A 14,533-nucleotide genomic window follows, 5' to 3' on the forward strand; every position below is an offset into this window, starting at 1 on the left:
GGGGTTCAAACTCACAACCTCCAGATGTTGGGATGAATTATTAGATACTTGCACCACATGAGACGAAGCCATGCTTTAACATTGACACTAATATTTTCTCCAGTGTATGAAACATTTGTAGACACAAAATCCGAGATGCTTCATGTGTTCCTGAGTGGTGCAGTGAACTAAGCTATCTCCCCAACAGGAGGTTGTGAGGATGAGCCCCAGGGATGCCATAGCCATCCGTAAGTTCATAGCCAAGAGGGAAAATGTCTAATAGGATTGTGTGATGGAAAGAAAAGCCACGTAATCAGTTACTGTATCACTTTGAGTTGAGCTGACCTCTCATTTCACTGACCTTCTGTGCTAATTATGGGCTTTTTTTTACTAGCCATGTTAGCCATTTCCAGTGCAAAACTAAAGAAGCAAACTTCATACACCAAACCTGTCTTAGCAGATTGGCTACAGTTGGGGTAGAGGAGGAACCCAGTGATTCAGTCCCAGTTCAGACTCTGCACATTTGCTGTCATTTCTCTGCTCAAACATGTCGGACTCAACACATTCATGAACTTATTAACCTCCAAACGAGCTGAATCGTGGAAATGAGCAGTGCACACAGTCCCTTAGACTGTTCCTGAGCAGCAACACCCCCTCACTTCATCAGATGTGCTGCCGTGTCCTGATACCTCGTAGCCACACTCGCACACAGCTGTTAACTCAAAGGCCTGGTTGCTGTAGTGGTGCTATGGAGTCACATTGAACCTGCTCTTCATGTCTAATCAGGGAGATCTACAGTGTGTAACGCAGTCGGTGTGTTTAAGCTACTTTTCGGGCAGTTTTTGTAGCAGCGAGCATGTTTTCTTTGTATGTTTGTAACGACTTACAATATTAAAGACTAAGCAAGTAAAAGATAGATCAATATCATGTGTACATAACTGAAAAATTAAAAAGTACATTCATCCAAAAGCTCCTTTAGCAGCTGTATGGGCTGCACCACTTCACAATAAGACCTTATAAAGGGTTCACGACTGGTTTAAAACGAATTTATTGTTGGTAATTAGGGTCATAAACATCTTAAAAATATAAACAAGCAGCATAACAAACAAAAAGGGCAGCACTGAGTTATATCTGATCAATATGGATATTGATGCTGTCAAAACAAAACCTTGCATCTCCAAAATGGTAACTTTACAGGAGAAGGAAAAAACATAGTTTATTTTGTATGTAAGTCAATGGAACCAGACGTTTGTCTATGTCAATTTAGGTTGTTCGTTTTGGTCCATTCATCATAAAATTTACACACAATGTAAACAGTGACATGTATTTTCAAATTGTGTCAAAAAAAAAAAAAAAAAAAAAACAGACATAAGGTTTTGTTCCGACAGCAGCAATATGGGCAGAAGCTGACAGGTTTGATGGAGAAGAGAAAGATCAGCAACCAGCAAGATCTGAGCTTCACTCACTGCTGCCTTTTTTATTTGCTTTAGCCGCTCATTTATTTTTAAGGCGTTCAAGGTCTAATCGACTGTCCATGAAGTCATTTTGAACCACATTTTTACTGAGCGTAGTTTTTTTAGTTCAAATTAAGTTTTACTTTTATGCAATTGTTCAATAACATTCAAAAATGCATTTTATTTTATATTTTGAATGATTATTTTACTTTTAATTGTATCTTATTTTTAATATTTGCTCACACTTTATTTATATTATCTTGTTTTCCTCAAAAAATCTATCTTGGTCTTTAATATGTGAAGTTACTGCAGTCTGGCAAAGAGAAAGGAGCTCATGGATAGTTAAAAGTGGCACACAGTGCACGTCCCCCGCAGCTGCCAACGGGAGCGCAGGCCCACAGTAACCTCAGCAGTGCACTAACAGATTCCTCAGGCCTCGAACAGACGCCACACACCAACAAACACCCGACCTCGACCGTGCCGGTCAGTTCAGCTCCCGTCCTACTCTTTTTTTAATAAAAAAAAAGGTGCTAAACGACTCCAACACCAACGCTGTACTTCAGACCACGCAGTCTTGACCCACGGATTGCAATCGTGACGTTTTTTTAAGGTCTTGTTTTATGTTTGTCTGTCTTTTGTACTGTCTCAATGCTGAAAACCAATATTACCAAACATGCTTTTTTTTTTTTTTTTTTTGAAATTAAATTGTATATTTTTAAGTGAAATGTAGATTTTTTTTTCTCTGTTGTTAAGAGCGTCCAGGCTGTCGAACCAAATCCAACACGAGATAGAAAGACTTAAAAGGTGCTGTTGACTTTGTATTCCTGTCGAATGGCCGCCAGACACTGAGCGACGTCCATCACTGTTTACAGGACGCTGTCCTCACAGCGGCGCCCCCTGAAATAACGCGGGAGCTGCACGTTCAGCCGTTTCTCCGAGAGTTTTTGTTTTCTAGGTGCAAAACTGACTTGATCCCGTCCCCCTGCAGTGTCTGCTCTTTCATCTCTGGTGCTAAAACGACACTAATGCTTCCTGAACATCAAGGTTACTGCACTGTACAAACAGCCTGAGCTATATTTATGCATAACCTTTTGTCTAACATGGGAACTTTGTATACTTTTGTATCTTTTTTTAAATGTTTTTAATCATAATTTTATTTGCCACTACATGTAAAAGAAGGAATGTGCGTGTGCGTACTGTATCTCATCATTGGCAAACTTGAAATAGCATCAACTTTAATGTGGGGGAGGAAAAAAAATGTCATGATTGTTTGTAGAGCCTTAAGAGATCGTCGGAAAGGGGCCCGTCCACCACACTTTTAACTAAGAATTAGTGGGAAATGTACAATTTCACATCACGCAAAATTGTTTTTTTTTTTTGTACTTCTGTAAGAAACACCGAACGGCAATAAATCAATGTGGGTAATGTTTTTAAACCATTTTGTCTTTGGGTTCATTACCAGCCGCCTCCTCCAAGTGCCTTTCTGTGGTCCAATGGTTTATTGATCGTGTAGGAGGATCTTCCAGTGAGGATATTGGAAGCGTCAAAGTGCATAAAACCCTGTTTTATTTCACAGAAATGGCCCAGCTTAGCAAAAAAAAGTTAGGAAAAATATTCAATCTACATACAGTACAGTACAAATCTCAAAAACACACTTAAAGCAACACAGACCCCACCCCCACCCCCCCACCCCCCCAGCCACTTCAGCACACGTCGGTCACACATTGGGTCCAGTGAGAAGACAGTGAGCTAAGAATCTCAAACACTTACAGTAGAATATTGTAGATTTTTAGCAAAAAGGAGACTCCAAATCTGAGTCCGAATACAAAAATAAAGCACTTTCAGTGGTTCTAAAACAGTAATTCACGACAGAGCTTGGCAAGATCAGCTAAGACTAATGACCAGACGACACGGCAACATCCAAGACATAAATAGATACATATGGCTTGTTCATTTATGCGAGTACACAGGACGAGGCAGAAGCCATGGGAGAAAGAAGATGCATCTTAAAGGGGACTCTGCTCATGTAAACACCAAGAAAACAGCACAGACACACCCTTAATGAAGAAAAACAAGGCAGATCTGCAGGACATCCATGTAGCGCTAGCAGTGCAGTGCAAAGCATGTGGGCGTGTATTTGGTGTCTATGCCAAAGAACCTAAATGAAGAGGGCGCTTCTGATTTACTGCAGCTATAGAGAGCGTGTCTCTGGGTGAGTAGGCTTAGTGATCACTGTGAACAGTTAGTGTCACACACAGTACAGCATCTTTACGTGATCTATGGCTGCAGTTCAAGGTAGTTTGTATACGTCTTATACTCTAAAACAGAGGTTGCCCAAAGGTTTTGGCTGGATTAGCTGAAATATGATCCAAACGGCGCGGTAAAGGATACAGGACATTAAAGAAATCTGTTAAACTACTACTCATACTTTATTTCGATGGTCCTCTATAGTTCGTCTGTTAGCAAACCATGAAACTCGCAGTTACAGCAGGATTAAGTTTTTGGTTTGAGGTTGTAGTTTATGCCGGCGTTTTATGGCCACTGTTAATAAAAATGAAAATAGTAGACTTCAAGAATAAAGTCGTAATATTTTGAGAAAAAAATTTTTTTGAAAAATAGTTACTATTTCGGGAAAAAAGTCAATATTTGGAGGATAAAGTGGGCTAACGGTAATGTGTTGGGGTCTCGGTTGCTGCACTGGTGCCGGAGCTCCACTCACTCGAGTCTCTCTGTGGATCATTTTGATCTTCATTCTCACTGTCTGTGAAACTTCATGCCCTCTTTGAATAGGGGAGATGAAGCCCCCGATAGCCGTGTAGATGCCTAAGATTCTCCTTCAACAACACAGATAGACGATTTCCTCCGAGTCCGTCCGGCTCTTTATTCTAGATAAACAGTTCCCTGCTCAGCCGTTTCAGCCGGTTCTTACTCCAGTACCAGGCTGGTGCTGATATGCAGGAGAGACGGGGAGGCTGAGTGTTTCTTTATGGGGGAATTGATATGAAAGTGTAGCTCCACCAACTCAACACCCCTCATTTAACATGAGGAGGTGCTGCTTCACTTTACAAAGACTTTGACCACAATATTATGACCTCTCCTGCTATTAATGCCACTTTAATGTCATAAATCGACAACATTTATTCTCTAAATATTATGACATTTTTCTCAAAATAGTACAAATTTTTTCTCAAAATATTACAATTTTATTCTTGAGATATCAGACCATATGTCTTTATTCTCAAAATATTACGACTTTATTCTCAAAGTCTACTATTTTTTCGTTTTATTAACAGTGGCCCTAAAATGCCGTCGTAGTAGTTAAAGTTAATGTTGGGGGAAAATCGAAGGGAATTTCAAAATGTCTGGTTCACTGGATAAGATGTAAACAGTCAATCAGAGCGGTTTGGTGTGAAACACTCAAAACAGAGTCAGAACTGTTCACAGTGGCAGTGATAGGAACCAGATGCCCACCTCTAAAAGCTCCCTTCCACAAAGTTATTAAAATCTTTGAACTTCAAAATGGTAACAAATACACCGTGCGAGACGCCTGAGATCTTGTTTTATGATAGTTTTGAACGACGATTTTTAAAATGTATACATGCATTTTTAAAAGTCACGGTGGAGAGGTACATGTAGGGTGTCATGAGGCTAAATAGTCCCCAAAGAAAACCTTTCACATTTACCACTGATCTACAATAATCAGCATCATATATTAAACAGATGTATGTTCACTTGTCATTCTGAATAGTAAATAAAATGGCTACATCTGTGTTGTAGTCAGGACGACCCCTGGTTCCCATCACCACCACTGTAAAGACATCTGAGTCTCTACAATCAACCATTTCACACCAAACCGCTCTGAATGACTGGTTGCATCTCAACTACGTGTGGGCTATATGGCAAAAATATACTATTACCATATTTGAAAACATTTTTTATGATACACAGTATCATAATATTAGGTTTCTGAGGTTTGATAAGTGGAAACTGAAAAATAGCCTGTACTGCCACAATTAAAAACACTATTCAACATCTCTGCTGGTCAGATAAACAGGACTATTCATGTTCTCTTTGTAATGAATCGTGAGGTTGGTCCGTGTTCTTCAAGTGCTGATGATCCATTATATGCTCAGGAAAGTGCATTGTGACATAATTCGTCATGATAACGATGAAATCATCATATCGCCCACCCCAAAGCTCAACAATGAAATTCCGCAGAATTCTGGATATCCCCTTTTTCACGGAAATCAATGGTATATAGTCAACAAGTCAGATATAAGCTGTGTCCCAATTCAGGGGCTGCATCCTTCTGAGGCTGCATTTGAAGGGCGAGTGCACCACAGTGGCGCGACTAGGCTGTCCCATTTCGAAGGTCTCCTTCATATGCGGCCAAGAAACGTGTCCTTCTTTTCCATGGCAACGAAGGAGTCAGCCAGCATGAGATTCACTGCGTGCCGGTGAGGATGAGAGAACATGGTGGGATCAGCAGAGGAGGGAACGGCGGCTGAGGAGACACTTTAAATGTAAGCATTGGGTTTAAACCGAGTCGAATAGCCAACGATACTAATGTTAAAAAAAGCCATTGTGGGCTGAAGCTAAACTTACACTAACGTTTCATTTTAGGGAGCAAAGAGCCGACAGAGAGAAGCATCTCCAGCTCTAATAAATGAAAAATTAAAAGAATAAATAAAAGTCTGTGGCTCCGTTTTTAAAGACCTTATAAGAACGCCTTCATAGACTGCGTCCTTCAAAGGAGGCACCCCTTGAACTGGGACACAGCTATAGTCATATAGTTAGGGACTTTTTTTAAAAAATATCTGGCAAATTCCTTCTCACATCACAGCTGTCGCTCACTGTAATGAGAGAAAAGAAACAGTAAGGCCATCAACATCCAATCGGGTCAAGGAGGCATCTCTACTTGCTAGTCAGTTATGTTTTGCATGGACAGTGAAATTAACACCAAAACTGGTTTATAGACAATCCAAGATAAGAAAGACAGAAAAACAGCAACTGAAAGGAACAGGATGATCATGTTAACGCAAAGACAAGAACACATTTCAGTGTTTTCCAATGCCAGCGAGAGCTATGGGAGCTGAAGAGCATGAAGACTGGAGTTGGTATCTGCTACACAGCTGATCATTGTATCTTAATCATTTCTAAGATGTGCAGCTGATGTAGCTAACAAGCTAACACTGTTGAAAAAGATGGTTCTCCAAGGGTACTTTAGTGATTCTACTTACAGAACCATTTCATGCTTACACTGCAAAAAGTGGTATCTTGTCAAGTATCATTATCTTAATATTTGTCCATTTGAGACGGTTGCAAGTTTGAATTAAGATAATTTAACTTAAAACAAGTATAAAATGTCCAGTAATAAGTAAATTTAAGTGAAATGATCTCACTTTGAAACAAGCAACAATATCTGCTAGTACACTGTCAGAAATGAAGGTTCAGGTACCTTTTTTGTTCATCAAGGTACAAACAGTGTAAATGTTCCCTCGAAGGTTCTACAGTGGGTTTAAGGTCTGATTGTAAACCTTACAGAAGTTTTTCCAGGTGAAAAGTTGGTATTTGTTCCTTTTCATAACTGAATGTTTTAAAACAGAACAGTAGAATTAAAGCCTGGAGGCGAGGCGAGGCAGGGTGTGTGGAGTCAGGACAGCTTAGAACAGATCATTTCAGTGGATTATGGTTCAGTTATGTTCCCTGACTAAAGGCCTTGAGAGGACCACCCCAGAGACAAGAGGGGCACTGACCCAGAGACAGTTTAGCACCTTTATTTCTGAGAGTGTATAATAAGATGATTTTATTGAATAAAAAGACACAAAACAAGTAAACAGTGTCTAATAAGTTGCATCATCTAAATTTAAACTTGCAATAATCTCAAACGGAGAAATATTAGATTTATTGACCAAATTCGGATATAAGATAATTATATTTGACAAGACACCACTTTTTGCAGTGTAAATGGTCCTTTGCATTCTTCAGATTGATGGATAATCTGGATAAGGTTCTACACAGAACCTTTTTGGAAATGATTCAGTAGAGCACCAAAAATGGTTCTTCCGTTGTTACAAGCTTGACATCGTAACAAGAGCGGAACCCTTTTGCTGCTATAAAGAACCACAAAGAACATATCCTCCAACAATCTGAAGAACAGTTTCACCATGTGTTCAACATAGAACTCAAGGTTCTAAAGAAACACTGCCTTTACTAAAGAGCCCTTGAAGAACCATCTTTTATTGAGTGTGCTAGCTAAGCTAACGACGTGAGCTCTGGGCTCTGAGGGGGATTAACGGCATGAAGCTAGCTGCTAGCTAGGCGAGCAAACTTGTCTAAGCTGTGCAGGTGATGTAGCTCGTAGCTAACGCAATTAGCTTCAGATATTAGCTAGCTTTGGTCGTAGCCTACAGAAGCTAGCTAATATCTGAAGCTAAGAAAGTGAGCTCTGGGCTTTGGGGGGCTGAACGATAAGACTAGCCATCTAGCTAGCTAGTTAGCACTGGTGTTAGCTAACAAACGCTGCAATGGTGTCATTTTACTGTGTGAATCCATATCAGCTACATTAGCATCGGCGTTCAGGTGCTCTGGGCAGGACACAAGCATGTTTTTGGGATTGAGGCTTTGCATTAAACACTGAAAGGAGGGCTGTACTTGAGTTTCAGAGCAGAGTTTGGGAGTCAAAGACAAGGAGAGCATCTACTAAGCAACTATAGAGGACCATCAAAATGAAGTGTTGCCCCCATTTCTCCACAGATGCCCTATGGTTGGGCAAAAGAATCGACTTTTTGTGGTTAATGGTTTGGGCAGCCCCGCTGCAAGGAAAACCCTGTAGCCCTGAGGAGTAACTACAGTATAACTCTGACCAAAAAAAGGACGCGAGGCGGAGGGCAACTCCAACCAGGGCTGGCCACAGAGAGAGCTAAGGCAGAGGCAGGGTGCAGGGTGTGGAGGCACGGGGGCCCGCCCACCATCGCTTAGCGATTCTTTACACCAGCGCATAGTCAAACTGGCCCCTCTCCAGGCCCTCTTTGTGGTCGGTCCAGGAGGAGGCGGGCATGCGGCTGTAGGGATCCAGAAGGATCCGGAAGCAGCGCACTAGCAGGAACAGCAGGAAGAGCATCAGCAGGCCCACGAAGGCGAAGGCCGTCCGCTGCTCTGCGTCCCCCGCCAGCGGGGGGCCGCTGGGGGCACCGGCCAGCAGGGGCCCCGGAGAGAGCAGCTCGTAGTCCAGCGTGGAGACATCACTCATCCTCCACGGGCTGCGGCGGCAGAACTTGCAGACGGTCTGGACGGTCGGGTGCAAAGGGAGGTCAGCCAGATTGGAATCCGTGACCTCCACGGACTGAGAGGGGCCGAAACGAGCCTGAGATACACAGGAAAAAGCGAGCACAACACCCCTTTAGGTTAGGGTTTCTTTCATACTCTGTCCACAACTGTGTTCTTTTGTAGCTGCATTTGCTACAGTTGTGGGCAAAAGTTTAGGCACTCCCGGTCAAATTCCATGTTTAGGTTTTTTTTTTTTTTTTGAAGCAAGAAAAAGTTAACACACCCTTTAGAGAAAACAAACTGAAATATTGCATTCATCTGCAAATTTTAGAGCTACGTTTCTATGAGCTGAGGTTAACATGTTGTTAAATAAATAAATGAATAAAATTTCAAGAAAAAATCGAATAAAATGTGCCATACATTTTTTTGCACAAAGCCATAATTTATGTTTTATTTTAAATTCAACATGTAATTCAAGAGTAATTGTGCATTACAATGCGCAGAGGTGTGTTCCCTGTGGAGGCCGTGCCAACATAATTTGAATTAGAAAAACAATGAAACATGGAATTTGACCAAACATCTCCATACAACTGAGGTTGACCATGCTTTACAAAATAGAAGCAAAAAAATGTATTCAACCTAATAAGAAACTGTATAATTTTTTGTATCAAAAATACCTACATTTAGAGTGTAATACTGATTTCAAATTATATTTCATTTGCATGTACACACATAGCTTATGCAATAGAGTGAAATGGTTCAATCACTGATGATTGAATCTTCTCCCCAAACATCATCTGAAATTAAGAATGCATCTTAAAGTTGCATATTTCAAAGCAAATTAAAGTTGTGCTAGAGTTTACCATTAGGGTGTTCACTATTCTCCAAAGAAATAGGATTTTTACCAGCATTCTGTAAAGCTCTTCACAGCAGTATTTACAGATTGCATTTATGGGCGGAGTATGGATAGATTAGCTGGGTCCAATGAGCAAGGAATATCAAACTTCCGCAAAAAAAAATTAACAAAAGGAGACTCCAAGTCTGAATTTGTATACAAAAATAAAGCACTTTCAGTGTTTCTAAAACAATAATTCACGACAGAGCTTGGCAAGATTGGCTAAGACCAACAACCAGACAACACAGCAACGTCCAAGATATAAATAGACACATATCGCTGTTGTCGAAAGAAAACGTATCTCCAAAACGGTGACTTTACAGGAGAAGGAAAAAACCTACTTTACTTTTAATGTAAGTCAATGGAACCAGAATTTTTTCCAAGGCATTTTGGGTCATTTATTTTTCTCTATTCATCATGAAGTTTACAGACAATATAAAAAACAAAAAGCATATTCAAATGATGTCAAACACTGAAAAACAAAAAAAAATGGAGATATAATGTTTTCTTCCCGACAGCAGCGATATGGCTTGTTCATTGAACAAGTACACAGCATTCAGGATGAGGCAGAAGCCTGTGGTAACATCAAGACAGGTGAAAGAAACTCCTGTAAACACCCAAGAAAATCAACTGACAAACCCGACGTTTACTGATTTGCTGTAGGTTTTTTGGAGACCTCTCTGGTGACAATGTGTAATTGCACGCAACTTCCCAGAGCAGATGAATCTGATGATTGTGAGGGCGTTGAAAGAGAATTCAAAGAAAACTCCAAGCAAACGTGAAGGACGTGTCTTCTGAGGATGTGAGTGAATTGTCTGATATTGTCATCATCAGTCTAATGTCATGTAAAAATGTAAAGACGTATGACGCTCCGAAAAAGTCTAAATTATTATATAATAACGCCCATCATGTTTTAATTCTTCTGACTCAGTAATGATTTATTACTTATTTCGGATTTAACAAAAAATCCTACATAGTGCGGCTTTAAACAAGAGTTAGATTTAGGCTTTGGGTTGAGTTTAAGGTTAGGGTTAAAATGAGTTTTTGATTTAGGTTCGGATTCAGGTTTATGGTTGAGATCGAGGTTAGTGTTAGAATAAATGTTAGGTTTAGGATTAGGTTTGGGTTTAGATTTATGGTTGAGGTCCATGTTAGTAATTGAGTGAGTGTTAGGCTTAGGAGTAGGTTTCGGTTCAGATTTATGGTCGAGGTCAAGGTTAATGTTAGATTAAATGTTAGGTTTAGGATTAGGTTTGGGTTCAGATTTATGGTCGAGGTCAAGGTGTTAGAGTAAATATTAGGTTTAGGACTAGGTTTGGGTTCAGATTTATGGTCGAGGTCAAGGTGCTAGAGTTAATGTTAGGTTTAGGACTAGGTTTGGGTTCACATTCATGGTCGAGGTCAAGGTTAGTGTTAGAGTAAATGTTAGGTTTAGGATTAAGTTTTAGTTCAGATTTATGGTTGAGGACATTTTGGACAATGCAATAAAAACAAGAATTGGCTTGGGAGTAAATCATCAAAAAATGCAACTTGAAACTCTATTACATAAGGAGAAAGCCACACATCAATGCTATGCAGAAATGCCGCCGAGTTCTCTGGGCCTGAATTCGTCTCAGACAGAAGAAATATGTGCTGTGGTCAGATGGGTCCATGTTTCAGCTTGTTTTTGGGTAAAACTGATGTTGAGTTCTCTGTGCCAAAGATAAAAGGGACCATCCAGAAAGGTGCAAAATCCAACACGGTATCACATGGCATGGTACCTTGCTTGCATATGTGTAATAGTTGCACATGTGTGAAGGTACCAAAGACATGGAGGTGTATATTGAGATTTTTGAGAGGCATATACTGCCACCAAGATGACGACTTTTCCCAGGATATCCCAACTTGTTTCGTAAACACACAGTGCCCATGCTTGACTTGGTCTGCAAATCCCAGATCTTGTTTTTATTGCATTTTACATAATGTCCCAGAAACTTTTCCAGAAATGGGGTTTGTAATACTGGTATGAGAGGCCTGTTCCCTTTTCTCACACTCTGTCCTATAAGATCCTACTAATGCCACTGGGCAAGACACAAGACACCAAAGGGACAACAGAGAATGGAGGGAGTTTGGCCAGATTAGAAGCCGCAACCCCAGTGGACAGGAAGTGGGTGGCTGAAGTGAGACTCAGAGACTCTCCCTGACAGAGTGATAGACACACACCTGCACGCACACTGACACAAGTGGAGCAGTCTGGACTTCGTGCTCGTCCTTGAGGAGGGAAAACGACAGCTCTGCTTATTTCAGCCCTGTCACATCCGATCCGGTCAGTGGCGGCCGTGGCACGAGGAAAGCCGACATGACACAACAAGCTGCCAGGACGGATAAAAACAGCGATCACAGCGGCCAGGGACTCGGCCCGCAACGCCTGGCTGGACACCAGCTAATTGGATCCAGATGGGACTCGGGTGTCCAGGTGTTGCTGGACGCTGTTCTTCTGGGTGACAGCAAAACTGCAATGACAATACACACACAACACGCTTATTACAAAAACAACAGACGATTTGTGTTAAAACATCACAGTATGTAAACTTGGCAACAAATCAAACTGATAATAAATTGAAGTAGATTGAATTCGCTGCAGCCACAATAAACACACTCTCGAAAATGATGTGCTAATTAACAGCACTTTTAAAATATATGATTGTTTTAACATCATTTACACCATTAACCTTTATAATAAATTAACAAAAAATGAATGAACCAAGTGAATTCATATATTGTGAGTTCATCTACTTTCTGAGCATGGTGCATTAACCAGTTTCCAAAAATAATGCACTATTTAAAGGGCCCATATACTACATTTTTATTGTCTTTTTTCTTGGTGCCCACTTACGATATTTTTGTGGGTTTGTGTAACAAAAACAGTCATGTATGTCATATGTCAACAGTCATAAGCTCCCCAGACAAAAAAGTAGTCGCCTTCCATGTTTAAGGAAGTAGTAACTTCAAGCTCCTGCAGATGGCATTGCACAAGGATATATAAGTACCTGCGAGGCGTGCAACGGGATTCATAGATTGAGAAAAGTTGGTACAGTGCAGTGAATGTCTCATTCAATGTGTGGAAAATAGGTCACAAAGCAGATGTTAATGGCATGCCAAAGGCCACAGTGTGAAGGAAGTAGCTGAATTTGCAGGTGTATTGAAGCATATGGTCATAGGGGTATAGCAGCAGTGGCCAAAAAAATCCCAGTCTACAGGAAATTCTCATCAGAACATACGGAGCAGAGTAGCACACAAGAGGCCTTTGTTCACTACTGCTCACAGATTTGACAGTTCCAGTGGGCAAAGAGATACAAAAACTGGTTCAACTGTTTATGACCAGAAATGTGTTCAGTGGTCAGAAGAATCTCATTTCTACCTGTATGTGAATGATGATGGGCGTCGTGTTCACTGTGGACCTCAGGAAACCTTCAATGAGGACAGCGTGCAAGGTGTGGTTCAAGCTGGAGAAGCTCTGTAATATTCTAGGGGTGTTTTAATTATGCAGATATGGGTCCTTTGGTTGATGTGACAATAAATTTGAACCACAGTGCCAACATTGAGCAGCTGGACAAGCAGTTTTTGCCTTTTGCTAATTATCTTACATTCCTATCCCTGCATTCCAAGATGATGATTCCCACTTTCACAGGGCTGCCAATGTATCTGCTTGGCATGATGAACATTCAGGAGCGTTCACATATCTGGACACTGAAAATCTGAAAAACTGTGGGACTACCTGAACAACGAGGAAGACACCAGAATGGGCATCCACAAAATCTGGTCGAATGGTTGTCCAGTCCGTGCCAAATCGAATCGCAGCTGTTACTCCTGCTCGTGGAGGTATTACACGCTATTAGGTATGTTTCAGTCACAGGTGTCTATTTTTTGTCTGGTGAGCTTATAATTATGACCTCTGTTCTGATTGACTGCCCTGCATTGTACCTCATGAAAAACTACAAATGCATTTTTGTGACATCACAAAAGCACCAAATTCAAAACAGTCCATTTTTGTATGGACTGGGGAGTGAACGGACTGTTCTGAAGGGTTTACATACTACATCAGCCTGTTACTTTAAAGCAAGCAAGGAAAATTCCGTTTTCCGTGGTAGAGGCTCTTTAAGACACCTAGAATAATTATGAATTATTCATGAGCTACTGTGAAACAAATGTATTCGCTCTGTTCTTATGAGAGTGCAAAATCCTTCTACAGGAAAATAAAGGGTTTAAAGGGTTAACACATCTGTTCTGAGAGCACAGACACGCATCCTATTTCCGGCCTTGCGCCAAGAGCGGCCAAACGTGTCCGAGCTTTAGCAGACAGGACGCAGGAGGGCTAATCAGATCAGCAGGACAGCGGATCAATGCGTGAAAGCCAGAGACAGCTGCTAAATAAGCCGTCTGGCCGGCTGGAGAAATTAGACGGACTTTGATATGTGAGCTGCTGGCTGGGCAACACTACCGTATTAATATGGAGAAATACAGATGACCTGACCACCACACAATGTGTGTATATACTCCAACTGGAGCTTCAGATGTTAGTGCATCTTAATATTAACCTTTTAAGCTAAGTTAACTGATACTTCTTTGATCCCACAACCAGGGAATTTCCATCTCCGCATTTAACCCATCCGTGAAGTGAAACACCACATACACACTAGTGAACACACACACACTAGGGGGCAGTGAGTACACTTACCCGGAGCGGTGGGCAGCCCTATCCACGGCGCCCGGGGAGCAGTTGGGGGTTAGGTGTCTTGCTCAAGGACACCTCAGTCATGGACTGTCGGCCCTGGGGATCGAACCGGCAACCTTCCGGTGACAGGGCCAGATCCCTAACCTCCAGCCCAAGACTGCCCCAATACTGATATCTCAGAATATGTGTGCTTTGAGCAACCTGACCAGATCAGTGGGTAAT

General features: G+C 41.3%; 1 protein-coding gene across 3 annotated transcripts in view; it reads right to left on the reverse strand.

Annotated features, from left to right (window-relative positions):
• Positions 1–7,144: 7,144 nt before the first annotated feature.
• The window catches only part of LOC108441290 (cortexin-1-like), a 42,898-nt gene continuing 35,509 nt past the window's right edge, over positions 7,145–14,533 (reverse strand). For all 3 annotated transcript variants that reach the window (XM_037545607.1, XM_017720735.2, XM_037545606.1), the window contains 2 exons: positions 11,800–12,089; positions 7,145–8,799 (listed from right to left, as the gene is read on the reverse strand). In XM_037545607.1, the coding sequence (XP_037401504.1) occupies positions 8,422–8,685 (264 nt within the window). In that variant the 5' untranslated portion in view covers positions 8,686–8,799; positions 11,800–12,089 and the 3' untranslated portion in view covers positions 7,145–8,421. The remainder of the gene's footprint in view (positions 8,800–11,799; positions 12,090–14,533) is intronic.

The sequence above is a fragment of the Pygocentrus nattereri genome, chromosome 15 (genome assembly GCF_015220715.1).
Source record: "Pygocentrus nattereri isolate fPygNat1 chromosome 15, fPygNat1.pri, whole genome shotgun sequence".
In the NCBI taxonomy this organism is placed as follows: domain Eukaryota; kingdom Metazoa; phylum Chordata; class Actinopteri; order Characiformes; family Serrasalmidae; genus Pygocentrus; species Pygocentrus nattereri.